This window comes from Epargyreus clarus, unplaced genomic scaffold (genome assembly GCF_041222505.1).
Source record: "Epargyreus clarus isolate Ecla_fem2 unplaced genomic scaffold, WU_Ecla_fem_2.2 ptg000014l, whole genome shotgun sequence".
Taxonomy (NCBI): domain Eukaryota; kingdom Metazoa; phylum Arthropoda; class Insecta; order Lepidoptera; family Hesperiidae; genus Epargyreus; species Epargyreus clarus.
Window position 1 is genome coordinate 1,584,944 of NW_027332222.1, and position 17,024 is coordinate 1,601,967.

The 17,024-nt window shown below is 39.9% G+C and overlaps 1 protein-coding gene across 2 annotated transcripts in view; it reads right to left on the reverse strand.

Annotated features, from left to right (window-relative positions):
• LOC140747151 (neuroligin-4, Y-linked) overlaps nucleotides 1–17,024 on the reverse strand; it is a 115,374-nt gene that overhangs the window by 20,198 nt on the left and 78,152 nt on the right. For both annotated transcript variants that reach the window (XM_073079425.1, XM_073079424.1), the window contains exons 3-5: nucleotides 16,365–16,582; nucleotides 15,263–15,412; nucleotides 1,872–2,072 (exon numbers count right to left, since the gene is read on the reverse strand). In XM_073079425.1, coding sequence (XP_072935526.1) covers nucleotides 1,872–2,072; nucleotides 15,263–15,412; nucleotides 16,365–16,582 — 569 coding nt within the window. The remainder of the gene's footprint in view (nucleotides 1–1,871; nucleotides 2,073–15,262; nucleotides 15,413–16,364; nucleotides 16,583–17,024) is intronic.

The following is a 17,024-nucleotide window of genomic DNA, read 5'->3' on the forward strand; positions in this document are numbered from 1 at the left end:
AAACATTTATTTTACGAATATGTTTTAGATTAGGGTATTATGTAAATGAAATTGTTAGCATAAATTCGTTATTTCTTCTGACTCGATAATTCTGGAAATCACAGCTGATTATTTCGAAGAATTTTATACGATTTTGGTTCAAGCTAACAAAAATATTTATATTACAAAATCATATTTCACACTAATCCTTTATCCCATTGAGAAATTCTATACCCCATTTTTCTATTCAGAAATAAGCAACATTTATGGATTTATTACTATTGCCAAGAGTTCAAGAATAAATGCGAATAATTGTGTCAATTCACATAACTCCGAATATTATATCATCACAGAAAGGTGCCATCGAAATCCACAAGATAAAAGTGTTCGAGATAAATGTAAAAGTGGCTCTGAATTTTTGACATCAGATTTTAGGCCCTTTTTCGGTGTCCACTCGATTACGCTGAACAATGAATTTGTAATGAGATGACCTTCATTTATCTCGACGCTTACATGTAGAAATCATCGTTACGTCTGGGAAAGTTTGAAGTGCGGCACTTGAACGACCGGAGTGCCTTATCTTATAAAATTAAATGGTATCTGAAGGTTTATAAATTTTATGCGAAGGAACAGACACAGGCAGTAACGACTTTGATACAAATAGAGCAAAAGTTGCCGGAACAAAGACTGAAGATAGTAATTTATTAACGACGGTGCTTGTTACAGTGACCGTTACAACTATCAATTTTATCGAGACGAAACTATAAATTACTACATTGTATTAGATACGAGTAGAATTATTCGCCTAGATATTTTTATTTCATTATCCCCTACATTAAAAAGCTATTATCCTAGTCCTATTTTTTTTCTTCACATCGCATTCTAATGCATGTAAAAAGGTAAGAGGAAAATCATTAATCGCCTTTTGCTAGCATCATGTCGATAGCTTAAATTATAAAGAAGGTATGCTATTGTTGTCTTGTTATCTAAAAAAATCTCTAGCTTTGTTAAAGCTTCAATATCATCAAATCTTTGTTCTTGATTTAATTCTAATGAACACGTTAGATACTGAAATAGGTTACTCAGCTCAGCTTTGCTCAGATTTTTCTAAACTGTTGAGAATTTTCAGTCCATCGCAAATTCTTTTCAACGTAGTTTAGCGTTAGCTTCGCCTAACTTTGTTAATTTTGACGCGTTGCTCGCTTCCTTTTGTAAATAAAGCCTTATGACCTGGATTTCGTAATTTTTGGGGGAGAGATGAATAGCGCTCTTCGGTGGCCTTAATTGCCAAAGCCCGTTAAAATGAACGACTCAGCTGATATTTCGACAAAATTTCTGTAACTACCTTCCAATATAATCAAAGAACACTTGAGCTGAATCATCGCTGGAATTAAGAAATAAGCTTGGAAGTGTAAAATAAAAATACTGAAATTTTCCATCATGACTATCAATAATTAAAGCTGACAAATTTTACGTGGTATTGAATTATATGTTATATGTTAATGATAGATACATTTAGTAGTCACAAACTGGTAAGACATAGTGATAAAATCTAAACAGTAAGTTCAGAAATTGCGAGGTAGCTCTATCTAAATATATATAACTCAAAGGTGACTGACTGACATTGTGATCTATCAACGCACAGCCCCAACCACTGGACGGATCGGGCTGAAATTTGGCATGCAGGTAGATGTTATGACGTAGGCATCCGCTAAGAAAGAATTTTGATCAATTCTACCCCCAAGGGGATAAAATAAGGGATGAAAGTTTGTATAAATCTTCTTGGTTAATAATATTACTTCGTAACGCGGGCGAAGCCACGGGCAAGAGCTCGTTATTGGTATATACGAATTGTATTTTTGATTTAGATTTAAATGGGTGTCATTACAAACCTGGCATAACAGTGGGAGATATCATGAGGAAGTTGATGCAAGCGGCTCCTGAACCGTGGCCCATGAGAGTGATGTTGGTTGGATCACCTCCAAACAACGCTATGTTCTGCTGGACCCAATGGAGAGCAGCTATTTGATCCATCAGGCCATAGTTCGCTACTCTCGCTTTAAGGTGTGGCGCTGGGTTTGCGTTGAGGAACCCTGAAAATAAAACTTCCCATCAATATTATTAAGGACAAAATGTTAAAGGACCCCGAAAACAAAGTGTATATACTGTTGCGGAATAAATGAAATTGTGAAAGGAGTTGCATTTGAAACTGAAGTAAATAGTTCTGTGAATAGTAACTAAAATTGTTTAGGGTATCTGGAGCTTACATACTAATTCTACACATAATATTATTATATTAAGGAACAGGGTTCATTAAAGAAAACCCTCGGAGCTCTACATCTACGAGTTTATACACTAATTATTACATGAAAATTTTGTCTTTTCAATGTACCACAACTACTCTAAGGACTTTATTCGAAAACCATTTCCAATTACATTAAATTGTCAATAGGCTTGGCTATACGCCTATCGTTTTGGTTACATAGAGTGTTTCTTCTTCCATCCCGAACTTATTTACACGCGTACAGGGATTTGCGCTTAGGTATCCGAGAATTTATGCCCGGTTCAAATCCATCGGACGTGAGTTATAGGTTTCGGGAACCTATTTTTCCCCGGAGACATTCTGCAGTGGGGAAGGGCTCTCGCCCATCTATTGATACGCCCTAACCATCTTTTAAGGCTGACTAGTTTTTTGTTGGCTTCGAATTCACACAATTGCCTTTCAGGATCTTATTTTGCTTGGTTTTCAGTTACATGAGGATTGTAGATGATACGTACTGGTGCTCTTACAATTTTTACGTCATTTAACATTTCCTTTGCTTATTTAGCTTCTAGTGTTTTTTTTTTACCATTAAATGTACATGCTACAGAGTAATTGTAGACATATTTTAGTATTTTTGTTTTTTACCATGATCCGCTGAAACCAATCATATAACCAATCCCTCGTAATGTTTTTGATATGTGCAATAAAGTCCGTAACGTACAAATGATTAGGATTACAATTGTCAATCGTTATTTAGGTATGAGGTATGACTACAAATTGACTTCGAAGTATTCATTATTCTAAGTATTATTTTAACGTATATATTTGTACAATTAATAGATTTTTTTTTATTTTTATAATCAACAAAACATGAAGAAAAGACAAATAATTAAAGTAAACATAACCTAAAATTTTAAAATAAAATATAAATCATAATAAAATTAAACTTATAAAATAAAAACGTCGTCTAAAACTCTTTCTTTCTCTCTAATTTATTCTAAGTACCTTTTATTCATTGCCAATATAAAAACCTTTATTGGTCATACAATTTTGAACTATTTTTCTTATTTAAAGTCGTTGTCGGTAATAAGTGTTTTTGCATTTTCATTTATTTCCATTTCAAATTGCCAGTGGAATAATAAAATTTAAGTACGAATTTAGCGTCTAAATGATATTATCATATCAACGTCTTAAAAAGGTATTATCTACATAATTCTTTTTGAACAATATTCACGGCACGATTCCAGACATTCATCATTCACTCACTGTCATTATTCATTTTGACGTCAGAAACTTTAAACGAAAATTTATTCAAGAGTAATTTAAGTACTAATGTTCAAAATTGTTTTTATATTTTTATATTCGATGAAACTTGTGTGATATTTAATAATTAATCTTAATCGACATATTGAAGTGATAAATAGTACCAATTTGTGTATGAAAGTTATTAGATAACTTAAAATATTTTCTTGCGTAATATAATTGCGTATGAGTAAGTAAGTGATAAATGAACCAACATAAACATATTCCGATCTTAAAAACAAATTTGTTACATAAAGCCGTCACACTCCACATATACAGGCAAAAGCAAACATGAAATTTAATGCATACGAAATTGAGGTATATTTTGACGAGCGTGTGCCGGCACCAGATGCACTGGAGTATTGTTTCTTCACCGTGCTGTGCATTATACGATGCTTACAACTTTTACATTATTCGATACTTACAATAAGTCACTTTGGATACGTCATGTTTTAAACATAAAGTGGATACTTTTATGGATTTTTTTACCATATTCATTTTAAAAACCTTACACCTGTGGATTTTTTTTATCATTTGATTATAGAACTTCGAGGTAACAGAATCGTCGAATGCCATTTCTAATTTTTGTTTTATATGATCTTAAAAGCTTTTAGACATTTTTGTTACTGTATTAGTAAATGTGGTTCAAATTTTAGACATCTGGATACTGAACCCTAAAAACACAGACGGTCCCAGAGGAAAACAAACAAATACTAAGTAAGATAATGGAGCTAACAAATTGTCATCTTTGAGAAGTCTTAATGAGTTTTGCTGCAACAAGTTTTATTTTTATGTTGAATTCTACGAAACGTTGGGAAGTTAAGCGGAATAGTTTTATATCTCATTGTATATAGTTGAAAGGACATAGTAACTTTAAGTTTTTTGAGTAAGATGTTTGTAGACGATTTTTTTATACTTACCACACTTATTAATACTGTATCTATAAGTGATATAAGTTGCATTAAAGTAGATATTGATTACAAATACCCGTAGTACTGGGTATAGTTACCGTACAAGTAACTGGTAACTGATATTCGTAGAGATTAGCTAGCAAATTGAAATAATAGCATTTTTATCTAATGCTCATTTAATACGTATGTTAAAACAAATGCGAAATAGTTTTCAATTCTTTTCGAACAGAAAATATAAGTACGTGTCGAATTTAATACCCTTAGTATGAGTTTTTATGTGTCTACAAAAATGACTGTTTTTGTATTTGTTTATGTTATTGCCCATACATTTCCAATCAGCGCCCTATACATTTATTGTTTATAGTATAGGAAATACGTAAACATTTGTTTTTGTTTACGTATTTCCTATACAGTTCTGATACAGTCCGCTCCCTAGCGGACTACGTAAACATACTAGGAAATACGTAAACAAAAACAAATCACAGTCATCTTTGTCAAAACGTAAAAACTCATACTAAAGATACAGGACCCACGACTTGAATTCGGTTACAAAGAAACAAACGTCAAGTATGATAATGAGAACGATCAAATTGTCATCCCCGAAGCAAGAATGTTAATGGAATTTGTGGCAGTCCGGACAGTTTTTACTGAATTATGTGACTCTTTTCACAATTTCAACGGAATTTTACATTTATATACGCGTTACAGACTTTTCAGATATGATTTTCAAGCGATTTTTATATAAAAATGTATAGCGTTTTTGAATGCTTTCACAGTAATAATAATTACAGCAAGCAGAAATATGATATTTTAAAAAATGTAAATAAAATAATTGACACTAAAAGATATGTGTGTATTTTTTCGGTAGGTAATGAATAAAATAAAAAAAAAAATGCATTTTTCCTTGCATTTTTGAACAACCTGTAGAACGTATAAGCTTATAATAACAGTTTGTGAATTTATATCAACATATTTTTTCATTTTTTAATTCATATATTTCGCCTAAAATCTATTCTGTTTTATACTTTATACATTGGAATTGCTTACCCTATAAAGTCAGCGATGAAGAAACAAACTAAGTATGGTAATGAACACGATCAAATTGTCATGCCGAGACGTCTTAATGGAGGCGGAACTGCAGAACAGCTTTTATTGAATTGTGAATTTGAATAGAATTGAATAGAATTATTCAAAATTAAGATAAGAGTTGCGGAACTTCGAGGAACGCTGCAACCATTATTATACGAAACTGGACTTATGGGAAGTATTGAAGCAAAAATGTTTCATTTATCACGGGTTTTGAATTTGAAATTAATTGTGAATGTAAATTCATATTCGTAAGTTATTTTTAAGTAAGTGCTCAAGTCTTTTTGTCTGCCTCACATGTTCGCAAAAAAGAGAGACAAAACATACAGCGCCATTTTGTCAATTTAGACATTTAATGTCACGTTACTGACACTATAGTTCTGATACAATCCGCTAGGGGCGCTGATTGTATGGGCAATACGTAAACAAATACCAAAAAAGTCATATTTGTCAAATCGTAAAAACACATGGTAAGGGTACTGGTGACAAATGATTACGTGGACATTTATAATCAACTCCGAGCAGAAGTGGTGTCGGCCAATTAAGCAAACCCCCAAATACTAAGTTGGAACGTGTAGTGGTAAAGACAATACAATAATCAAATATTTTATAATACACTGAAGTACCTTAATACAATCTTCCTTCATTATTCTATTCAAAATACGACAGCATGAGTAATGTAATGGTATGAAACAAGAAAGAAGGAAAATATTTATTCTATAGTTACCATTTTTATTTCGTGTACTTTGTACCTATTTACCAATATACTCGTAATAATGCAAGAATACGAGTAATGTAGTTTTTATTCGTTTTTGTACTTTATTATGCTACATGATACGCCTTCCCCGGATCAATTCACCCTTTCCAATAATACCCTCTAATTGAATCCGGGCGGCGTATAAAATCTCATAGAATCAATTTCTTATCGAATATCATCTGCATTTCAATTTCCCGACGATTTTTATTCGAAACTTTATCATTGGATCTGCGAGATTAACTTTTATTATACCACGGGTTGGTAATAAAAGTTACTTGTGGTTTAGGTTTTGTTATGATTGAAGATGATAGAATTAATCGTAGTTCCGTGGTGGCACGATGTCTCCATCTATTTTTGGTTTATGACGGTATGAACTGTGTTCTGGCATACTGGTGTAAATGGTTATAAGCAGTAATAAACTAGTGGTTGGAAGTCCGTAGTTCAAACTTGAGGCACGCCAATCTAATTTTTCAATTTTTCACTTGCTTTAATGGTGAAGCAAAACATCTTGAGGAACCCTACACACCTTATTGTTCTTCTAAAAAAAATCCCCTAGGTGTATGGGATGGACTATGGCATGGATGGATATGGATGGTATGGACTATGGACTATGGCCTAAAACCTCTTTCACTCTGAGAGGAGACCCGAGCTCAGCAGTGGGACAATAATGGGTCAACGGAGGAGTAATTTATCCATCTCCGGCTACATCTACGTTCTAGCTTTATAAGTCATGATCTTCACTACCTGCGGGAGGCAGTTCTTTTCCTATATCATTCATTCATTACTCATCACAAAAGTCATAACATGCTATTTTCATTACTTATAATGACTTACATTATAAGTAATGAAATGTTATTGTAGATTATGGGTTTTCAAATAAAACTCCAACTTGAATCTTCAGTTCTTTTCTTCTTGTTTTTATTCCGAGGCGTACACACCTTTCCATACAAAAAGGCGAGCTTAAGTACTTATTTTGGGTACCGCAACAGGCGCAGGCTCAGTCAGCAACCGCGTCCTATTGCCGTCCCTTTCTAACATAGCCTGTCTTACTCTTACAATTCTATGCTTACACTCTATTGCTATCCTACTCTTACATATCTATTCTTATTACGTAGGACTTATATCTATTGCAATAAAATGTCTTATTTACATAGTCTTAATTACATACACAAGTTACATTAATCAACATTTACATTTAAATTCTTAGGCCGTTGTCGTCCGTAATATTCTCCCCCCGGCGTAGATTCTTCGAAGCCTCCTCCATCTGAAGGACGGCAAGCTTCGTCGCTGGCCTCTGGAACACACCTCCCTTTGTGCGGACGTCTGCAGACCGGACGATGCCATCAGGTCCCGGGTGAACTCGCTCGACGACTCCTCTCGGCCAGGTATTGCGGGGTAAGGCGTAGTCGACCACAATTACGAGATCGCCTTCCCGCAGTTGTGACGCCTGTGCGTTGGACGGCCCCCGCGGAATGAGCGTAGGCAGGTACTCTCGCAGCCATCGCTGCCAGAACTGGTCCGCCAGTGCCTGCGCCCTTCTCCACGTGCTGCGGTCCGCCTCGGTGCATGGCCCCGTCCGCGGTAGCCCCGTCGATGAGCCGATGAGGAAGTGATTCGGCGTTAGTGCTTCCTCGTCCTCGGGGTCCACGGAGACGTGCGTGAGCGGTCGCGCGTTCACGCTGTACTCGGCCTCGGTGATTAACGTCTGCAGTACCTCTTCTTTTGGCGACTTTTCTTTGAGCGTGGTGCTTAGTGCGGTTTTTACTGAACGCACTAAGCGCTCCCAGGCTCCTCCCATGTGTGGCGCCCCCGGCGGTATGAAACGCCAGTCGGTGTTGTACTGCAGACCGTAGTCCCGTAGTGCTGCGATCCATGCTCCGTATGTATTTCTCAGTTCGACGTCGGCCCCTCTAAAGTTAGTGGCGTTGTCGGAGTATATGACGCGCGGCCAACCCCTTCTGGCGGCCATCCTTCGCAGCGCCATAACAGCTGAGTCCGTAGAGAGCGACTGGACGATCTCTAAATGAATGGCCCTTGTGGTGAGACAGGTAAATAGTGCACACCACCTCTTTTCGTGTCTTCGTCCGATAGTCACCGTTAGGGGCCCGAAATAGTCCACGCCACAATAGGTGAAGGCGCGGTGCCCCGAGTCCAACCTCACTTTAGGTAGGTCTCCTTTCGGTGGTGTCGTCGGAGTCGCCTTGTACACGCGACAGTATTGACACGCTCGTGCTACTTTCTTGACTGTAGGCCTCAAGCGCAGTATGATGAATCGTTGACGGAGCTCGTTGACGACTCGTTCGTTATTCGCGTGTCCCGCCCGGCGATGATAATGCTCGACAAGCAGGTGAGTAAAGGGATGCTGCCCGTCGAGTATTACCGGCTCATTAGAGTGCGTTGTAGAATAGAGCGCACCTATACGGCCTCTTGCGGTTATTAGCCCGTCGTTCAATACTGCGTCGAGCCTTTTAAATTTGCTGTGTCGTTGTAGCGGCTGGTTGTGACTTAACCGCGCTAAGTCTTCGCTGAAGGAGTCCCGCTGCGCGCGTTGAAACCACCGTCGTTCGGCCGCTTCTAAGTGTGACACTTCTAAGTGTAGAGTCTTGTCTCTAGATCGAAGCTTCTCGACGAATAGCTGAGTAAGTGCCGTCGCCCTTATAAGCTTCAGGTAACTGGAGAACCTTCTAATGTCGGGTAATGAGTCGTTGCGGTCCGAGTCCTCTTCTGAGACGGTGTAACACGTCTCCCCGGTCTCTTCACCTTCCCCGTTCTCCGTAGGCCAGTGCTCTTCTGTGGCTCGTAGGAATTGCGGTCCCGTGAACCACCGGTCCCAGCTGTCGATCCCGTCGGTTTGAAGCCTGGTCGCATCGTCGGCTACGTTGAGTGTTGTAGGCACCCATCGCCAATCCTCTGTATGTGTGAGCTCGGCGATCTCAGCTAGGCGATGTGAGACGAACGGCGTGTATTTTTTCGTCTCGTTTCTTATCCACTGAAGGACGGTGCGGGAGTCACTCCAGTATATGACTCGTTTGGGTTTCCAACAGCTGTGCTCCCTGACTATAGTGTTAGCCATTCGTGCCCCGATTAACGCAGCTTGGAGCTCCAGTCTCGGAATGGTTAGTAACTTCAGTGGAGCCACCTTCGCCTTGGCCATTACTTGTATTGTTTCTATGTGATCGCCGTGTGCGATCCTCCAGTAGGCCACCGTAGCGTAGGCTTGCTCGCTTGCGTCGACAAACACGTGTAACTCGATGTGAGTTTCCGGCGTTACGTTGTAGCTATAGCACCGCGGTATTGCTAGTGCTGAGACATCTGGGAGTCGCCTTATCCACTCGTCGAATAGGTTAGCGTCTTCAGATGGCAATTCCTGGTCCCAATCAACCTTCTTGAGCCACAAGCGTTGTAATATCATCTTGCCGACGATCGTATATTGACTGATAAGCCCCAGTGGGTCGTACACCGACATAACCGCGCTTAGGGTTTCGCGTTTAGTCGGTGCTCTCAACCGCAGTCTGACCTCATCGGGAACCCTCTTGATGTCAGTGTTGAAGGTGAGGGTGTCGGAGCTCGGGTCCCAGCGCAGCCCCAATGTCTTTTCCTTCTGGTGTGCTGCTAACTTTACATTCGCGCTTTCAGACTTCTTATCTTCGGGTATGCTAGCTAAAACTCTCTTGCTATTTGAGTTCCATCTTCTTAAGTTGAAGTCCGCTTGTTGATGGATGTAGGTAACTTCGTTCACCATTTTAATAGCCTCCTCTTCAGATGGGAAACTGTCTAGGTAATCGTCCATGTAGTGTCGCTCCTTGACCGCCGTGGCCGCCTCTGGGTATTTACTTTCATAGTCGACGGCGTTGCGGTTTCTTACGCTGTGAGCGAGGTATGGCGAACTGCTGGCTCCGAATATCATGGAGACCATTTTAAATCTTCTCGGAGGGTCCGTAGGCTTGTCCCTCCATAAAAACATCTGTGCCGGTTGGTCCTCGGGTCTGATTTTAACCCTAAGGAACATTTCTTCGATGTCCGCTGTGACGGCGATTCTCTTTTCTCTGAACCCGAACAATATTCTTGTGAGTGAAGCTAGTAGGTCGGGTCCTTCTAGTAGGAAGTCATTGAGACAGACTCCCTTCACCTTAGCCGCCGCGTCGAAGACCATTCTAACTTTTCCCGGCTTGTTGTGATTGGTGACGGCGAAGTGCGGCAGGAACCATTTTACGTTGCTATCCCTTTCGCTGCCGTCGCATTGCACCGCGTAACCCTTTTGTATAAGGTAAGCGATCTGAGCCGCGTATTCCTTTTTAAACGCCGGCTCCTTAGTCATCCTCTTCTCGAGCGTGTGTAGTCTCTTAAGGGCAGACTCGTAGCTATCTGGGAACGTGGGGTTATCTATCTTCCAGGGCAGACCCACTTCGAAGTGGCCGTCCTTTCTTGTGGCGGTCGCTTCGAAAATGTCGTTGGCTCTCTTCTCATGCTTATTAATTTTTTCTTTAGTCGATACGCCAAGCGAGTCCACGTCGAAATGTGACTCGACGAGCTTCTGTAGTTGGACGTCGCTCGCGCAGATGTGAAGTACGGCCGCCTGGTCTTGATAAATCGATTTCCTGGGTACCGACCCGTGCAGTACCCATCCCAACTTCGTTCTCGACGCGGCGGGTTCATTTCTCTTGCCGGCGCGCAGCTGTCGCGATATTATTAGATGCCAGTTGTCGGCACCTATCAATATGCGAGGTCGAGCTTCTCCCTTACTGATGCTATCTTGTACAACTCGCAGGTGCTTGTACCGTTCTAAGTTGTGCGGTACGCGTTGGTGATGTAGCTGTAGTCCTTTTACTGTGCGGGCTGTCACTAAGTAGGCTTCTTGTTCGTGTACCCCTTTGACACGAACCTTGACCGCTTCGCTGTCGATCCTTCTCTGATCGTTAATACCCCTTATGTTCAGAGGTCGATTCGGTCCGCCGTTAGTGAGTTGCTTCGCTAATTCTTCGTCTATTAGCGTCACAGTAGACCCTTCGTCTAGGAGGGCGTACGTATTTACCTCCCCCCGTGGACCGCTGAGTTTCACCTCGCAGGTTTTGAGCAGTACTGATGTAATAGGCGACCTCCTTGTCGTGACGCTCATTACTAGCGCGGCTGCTTCGTCTTCCCTGCCGTCGTCCGGAGTGCTCACTGTAGTCGTAGACTCCGTTACTTTTTCTTTATGTAGTAGCGCGTGATGTTGGTAGGTACATCCGTGGACTCCGCAGGCCTTGGCTTTGCATGTGAACCTGCTGTGCTTCCTTTTCATGCATTTGAAGCACATCTTGTTGTCCTTTGCCCACTTCCATCGCTCGTTGACGTCGAGTGCTTTGAGTTTATCGCACTCAGTAGTGTAGTGTCCCCCAGTTGGACACATGAAGCATTTTCTTTCTTCCGGTTGACTTTCCCCCGCAGTGTATACGCCCTTGGTAGCAACCCGCTTTGGTGCTACTTCTCTTCTGACGGGTACCGGAACGCTTCGCTTCGTTGTGTGGGTGTACCTTATCATAAGGTCCGCTTCGGCCATTAAAAACTCGGAGAGTACTATCATTTCATTATCTTCCATGATGCGTGCTTCGTTATTGGCTGCGTACTCCGCCCATTTGCTTATGAGATGAGGACTCAGTTTGTCCATTACGTCTCGAACGAGTAGCGGGTTTCGTAGGTAGCCTCTTCTATCTATACTTTTTATCGTATAGACAATATTTTGAATCTTCACCGCGAACTCATACAGATCGGTGCTCGCGCTCCCTAATTTCGGGATCTTTTTGAGCTCTTCCATGGCCCGATCTATTATGAATTCCGGTCTTCCATATTTCATCTCTAATGTGCGCATGATGATATCTGGGTTAGATGCGGTGAATAGCTGTGACAGCACGGTTTCTCTCGCTTCCCCTCGCAGGCTGTTTCGCAGTCGAAGGAGATTTTCCGTTGGAGAGAACTTAAAGAGTCTTGTAGAATCTTCCATGGCGGCCTTATACGGTAGCCACTCGGCGACGGCTCCCGTGAATATAGGTAGTTCCGCTGTTTGGCGAGGCAACGGTCTTGAGGCGACTAGTTTTTCTAAGGTGTCGGCTAGCCGTTGAATGCCTTGGAATTTCGCGTTCTCCCCCCGTTGCTTACTAACGGGAGGGCGAACCTCTTCCGGTTCTTCCCTGTATTTCGTCGCCGTTGGTTGTTCCATGCTTCTATCCACCCAGTCTTGTACCCTTTCGTTGCATGAGCTCGCCGCATATTCAGATTCGGCTTCGATTGCAGTCATTTCGGCGGCTAATCTCGATTTGATTAGCTTTTCTTTCATAAGTAGCCGCTTCTCTTCTATAGCCGCGAGTTCTTTCTCCGCTTCGTATTGTGCCATCTTCATACGTGCGTCGATGCTTCGCTTTGAAGTGAGTAACATTTGAAGCGAGCGGTGTGTGCCGGCGACGTAGGTCTCCGCACCGGCGATGTAGGTCTCCGCTCCGGCGATGAAGTTTCACGCCTTGGTGGCGTGCTAGCTGGTCGTGCAGGTGGCCCCATGACGGACGTCCGCGTTGACGTCGCTGGTGCTGTCTCTCTCGCCCCTTCTGGCGGAGAGTGCTCCATCCTTTTTTCTTGGCAATTTCCTGCGACCGTCGACGGCGACTGCGGAGAATCTTCATAAATTCGGTGTAGCGATGGCCCTGGCGCACCCTTAGCGCCCGGGGCTGCTTCTGACTCGCTGTACCCCGATTCGGAGCGAACACGACCCCTTGTGTTCATTGCGATCGGCGTATTCATCTTGAGTCTTCTTTAAATCCGGCTTCTCGAAGGACCAATGTAGATTATGGGTTTTCAAATAAAACTCCAACTTGAATCTTCAGTTCTTTTCTTCTTGTTTTTATTCCGAGGCGTACACACCTTTCCATACAAAAAGGCGAGCTTAAGTACTTATTTTGGGTACCGCAACAGGCGCAGGCTCAGTCAGCAACCGCGTCCTATTGCCGTCCCTTTCTAACATAGCCTGTCTTACTCTTACAATTCTATGCTTACACTCTATTGCTATCCTACTCTTACATATCTATTCTTATTACGTAGGACTTATATCTATTGCAATAAAATGTCTTATTTACATAGTCTTAATTACATACACAAGTTACATTAATCAACATTTACATTTAAATTCTTAGGCCGTTGTCGTCCGTAATAGTTATATTACAACGTAACCTAACCTCACCCAAAGATGGCAGCTTTGATCGGTCAGGATCTTCTCTGCCTACAGTGCGCAGCTCACTTCCTATCATTACTCAGCATTAACATTATTCATTTTGTTTTCATTACTCTTTATAATAATTATCCGTAGCCACTAGATTTATATCCATTTGCAGCTGCAGTTTAATCGAAGTGCATTCACTGTCCACTGCCGATCCAATAGCGTAATTGAATACAAAATGGGATATCGTAAACGAAATGTGACGGTTACTGCTGACTTGTTCTACTGTGAGTATGTATGCGATTGGCGATGCCCTGTTAAATAAAGACTGACTTTATTGTAACAGAAATTGCAAACTTACCTAAAAATTTATATCGTTAAATATTTTTAACATTAGAAGTGACAAAGAGATATTATTCAATACATACCGCTTAAAGTAATTGATTCGACAAACATTATTTACATCGATAAGATTCGATAAACCTTATTTATCTTTTGTAACTCGATTATTTATCACTAGCTGTCTGACAAGTCTCTCTGGTTTACATTGGTTTTTTTTGCACCTGTTTTTGCCGTTTAACAGTTATTCCGTTTCGTTTTGCTACTAGTGTATATTGACGTCATTTGTCGATGTTGACGTTTAATTATTTGAGTTTAAATTCCTTTTTTACATTTTAATTGTTAGGTTTGCTTTAAACCTTAATTTTATTTTAATGACATGGAGTGGAAGCGCACTACGTGCTCTATCCTCTTAAATGTTACAGGACGCGACTAAGGGATAAAAGGGCCCTTAAAGGACATATTAGCAGCATTTTCATGAGAATTATTTATCTTCTGCGTTTACCAAATAATTCAGCCATCGGGTATGGTAAAACCCTTATCTAAAGGCCTATCTCCGACTAAGAACATCGTACCTGATGGCCGTTTATTATCTTTGGTCTCATCACTACATCTAGCGAAGACTTAGACCACTATTGTACCACGCTACTAAAACGCAGATTGGTGTAGATATGATGACTTAAAAGATACAACCCTTTAAAAATAGGACAAACAAATCGGCAGGCATAGTAATAGAGTTTATTTCAATACAAAATCCTTAAGACTGCAACCTTATTTATGTGATTATTTCGTCTCATAAAAATTAACGATTTATTCCGGAATAAAATATTAAAGTCGGCCACATCTATTAAAAGCGGTTCGAATAATTCATATTAATGACTAGAAATTAATTAGAAACATAATATTAGTTAATTAAAGCTCAACGTATAGGTTTAATTACCGAACTTTGAGCGTTTGCTGACTGATTAATTTAATCGCGTTAATTGTAATTCGTGTAGTTATTATTAATACTTTCACGCCTTTACTTCTAAAATCAATTCGAATGTTGTTTGTATTCGAAATTAGAATACGATTTCGAATTACATGTATACTCGTAGAAGAGAAAATTTGGCTATGTGATACTGTTGTTCAAAATACATTATTTTATTATTTGAAGCTAGTTATAGATGTCCAACAAACAAACACCGTAGTGATCACTTACAATCAAAACACACTTTTCCGAAGTGTTCCCACATAGACCTCAGGAGAAGCAACTAGCAACGCATCTGTGGCCGTCCTCACGTAGGAATATAGTTATTTCGGATTAATTACAGATTTTCAAGGACGCCACTTACAATCAGATGGACTGGATGTTAGGTTGCTACTCCTATATTATAAAAATAATACAATAATATATGAGCATCTGATACTAATCATAAAGATACATTAATATAACCACTTACCCAAGACCCCGAGCCTGAAGTTAAGCGTGACGATGATGAGGTCAGTGTAGCTGGCCAGGACGGCTCCATCATAGGGGTTCGCTGCACTGTAAGAATAGCTCTCACCATGGATGTAGACCAACACCGGCAACGCTAGTTTCGTTTCGTCCACTGGAAGAAAATGTTACACTAAAATATAGGGAAATAGAAAAAGATACATTAAACCCTGTATAAATTAATTCTTCACTCACTCTTATCTGAATAATCTAACCCAACATAACCTAAATCTAACGTTATAACCTATCGTTTCACTGCTGAATATTATCTATATATTATATATTATATTATTTAGTGTTATACTTTAGACCATAATTCAACAAGTCGGCCAATTACGTACGTTGGCAAACTCCTTTTGAGAATTTTTGCGTAGATGTAGCCTTTCGTTTCCTATTTAGCCCTTTACAGTTCTCATCTACAGTATATTAAAGCACCGATTCTAGGCTCACTATTTAAACTAGGCGCTTTTTATCATAGGAGTTTGATGTAGACCTCAGTTTTAGCGTCACCCATTTAATAGCAGAATGTTAATTAAACGCTCAATTACAAACCGTCGACACAACATACTAACTAACAGCGTCAGCGAACGCAGGGTTAGACAGCTGTTCAAAATGCCCTGAATACATCACTAATGAGTCGGGAAGTCGCAATTTAAGCTTCACTACTCAAAACAAGCAGTGATAGCCTAGTCGTTGAAACCTCTCAAACGAAGGGTCATAGGTTCTTGTATAAGTCACTCTATATGATTAGGATGATCTGCAAAAACTTTCTAAAGATATCTAGATGCTCGTATGTATTATGAAATTGGGTATGTATTATGAAATTACACTTTCAGTTTTGTAGACAACTTGCGACGCACTGGTGAGCCGATTTGCCAGTCAAAGGGATCCGCGTTTTATGTTTTTCAAAGGGACATCTAAATGATCATCTGGTCTGGTAAATACCTACATTACATATTCATCTTGTATGTTCAAGCGCTGACGTTACAGAATCGTAGTATGAAGCAATAAGTTTAAAAAGATACAATTTAAACAAGCCTGCGAAAATATACTAACAAAATGCTTACTTTGCAACGGAGCGAATATGTTCAAATATAGACAGTCCTCGCTTTGATTCTTAAGATAAGGCATCAGTCTTTTCAAGTATTCTAGTCTGCCTTTAGGCATTTTCTCTAACATGGTCCTTTCGTCTTCCAGGTCTGGTAGCTTCTGCGGGCAGGCTGGACCAGGCCTGTCTGATACCCTCACTCCATCCCAGGGTGATGGCGTTCTCGTGGGACTGAACCTGGAAACAAATTTAGGCCTATTTCTAGGACAAACACCGAATTTATATCTAGTACTTAAAAGTGTGATACTTTGCGCATGAGTTAAGATTCTTGCTGCAAAAATATTAACAATAGACTAAATATTCTGTAGGAAAAATTAATTGAAAATTTTTTTAGCTTTAATGTTTATAATATAAACTACTTTAGAGATAGAAGTTAATTAATCCGATTAAAAATGTAACATACAAGTAAACAATAAATAAGATAACAAAAGAATTAATAGCAAGACAAGGAATCTAATTAAGATAGTACTTAAGAAGACTTGGGCCCTAAAGTAAAAACCTTTTCATTGTTTCAGTCAAGGGTAAGTAGTATTATTTACTTATTACGATCAAAGGCAAGATTTGAACTAATTAATTAAGCTTTCTTTCATGAATTAAGATGAAAATAGTTGTAGTTGAG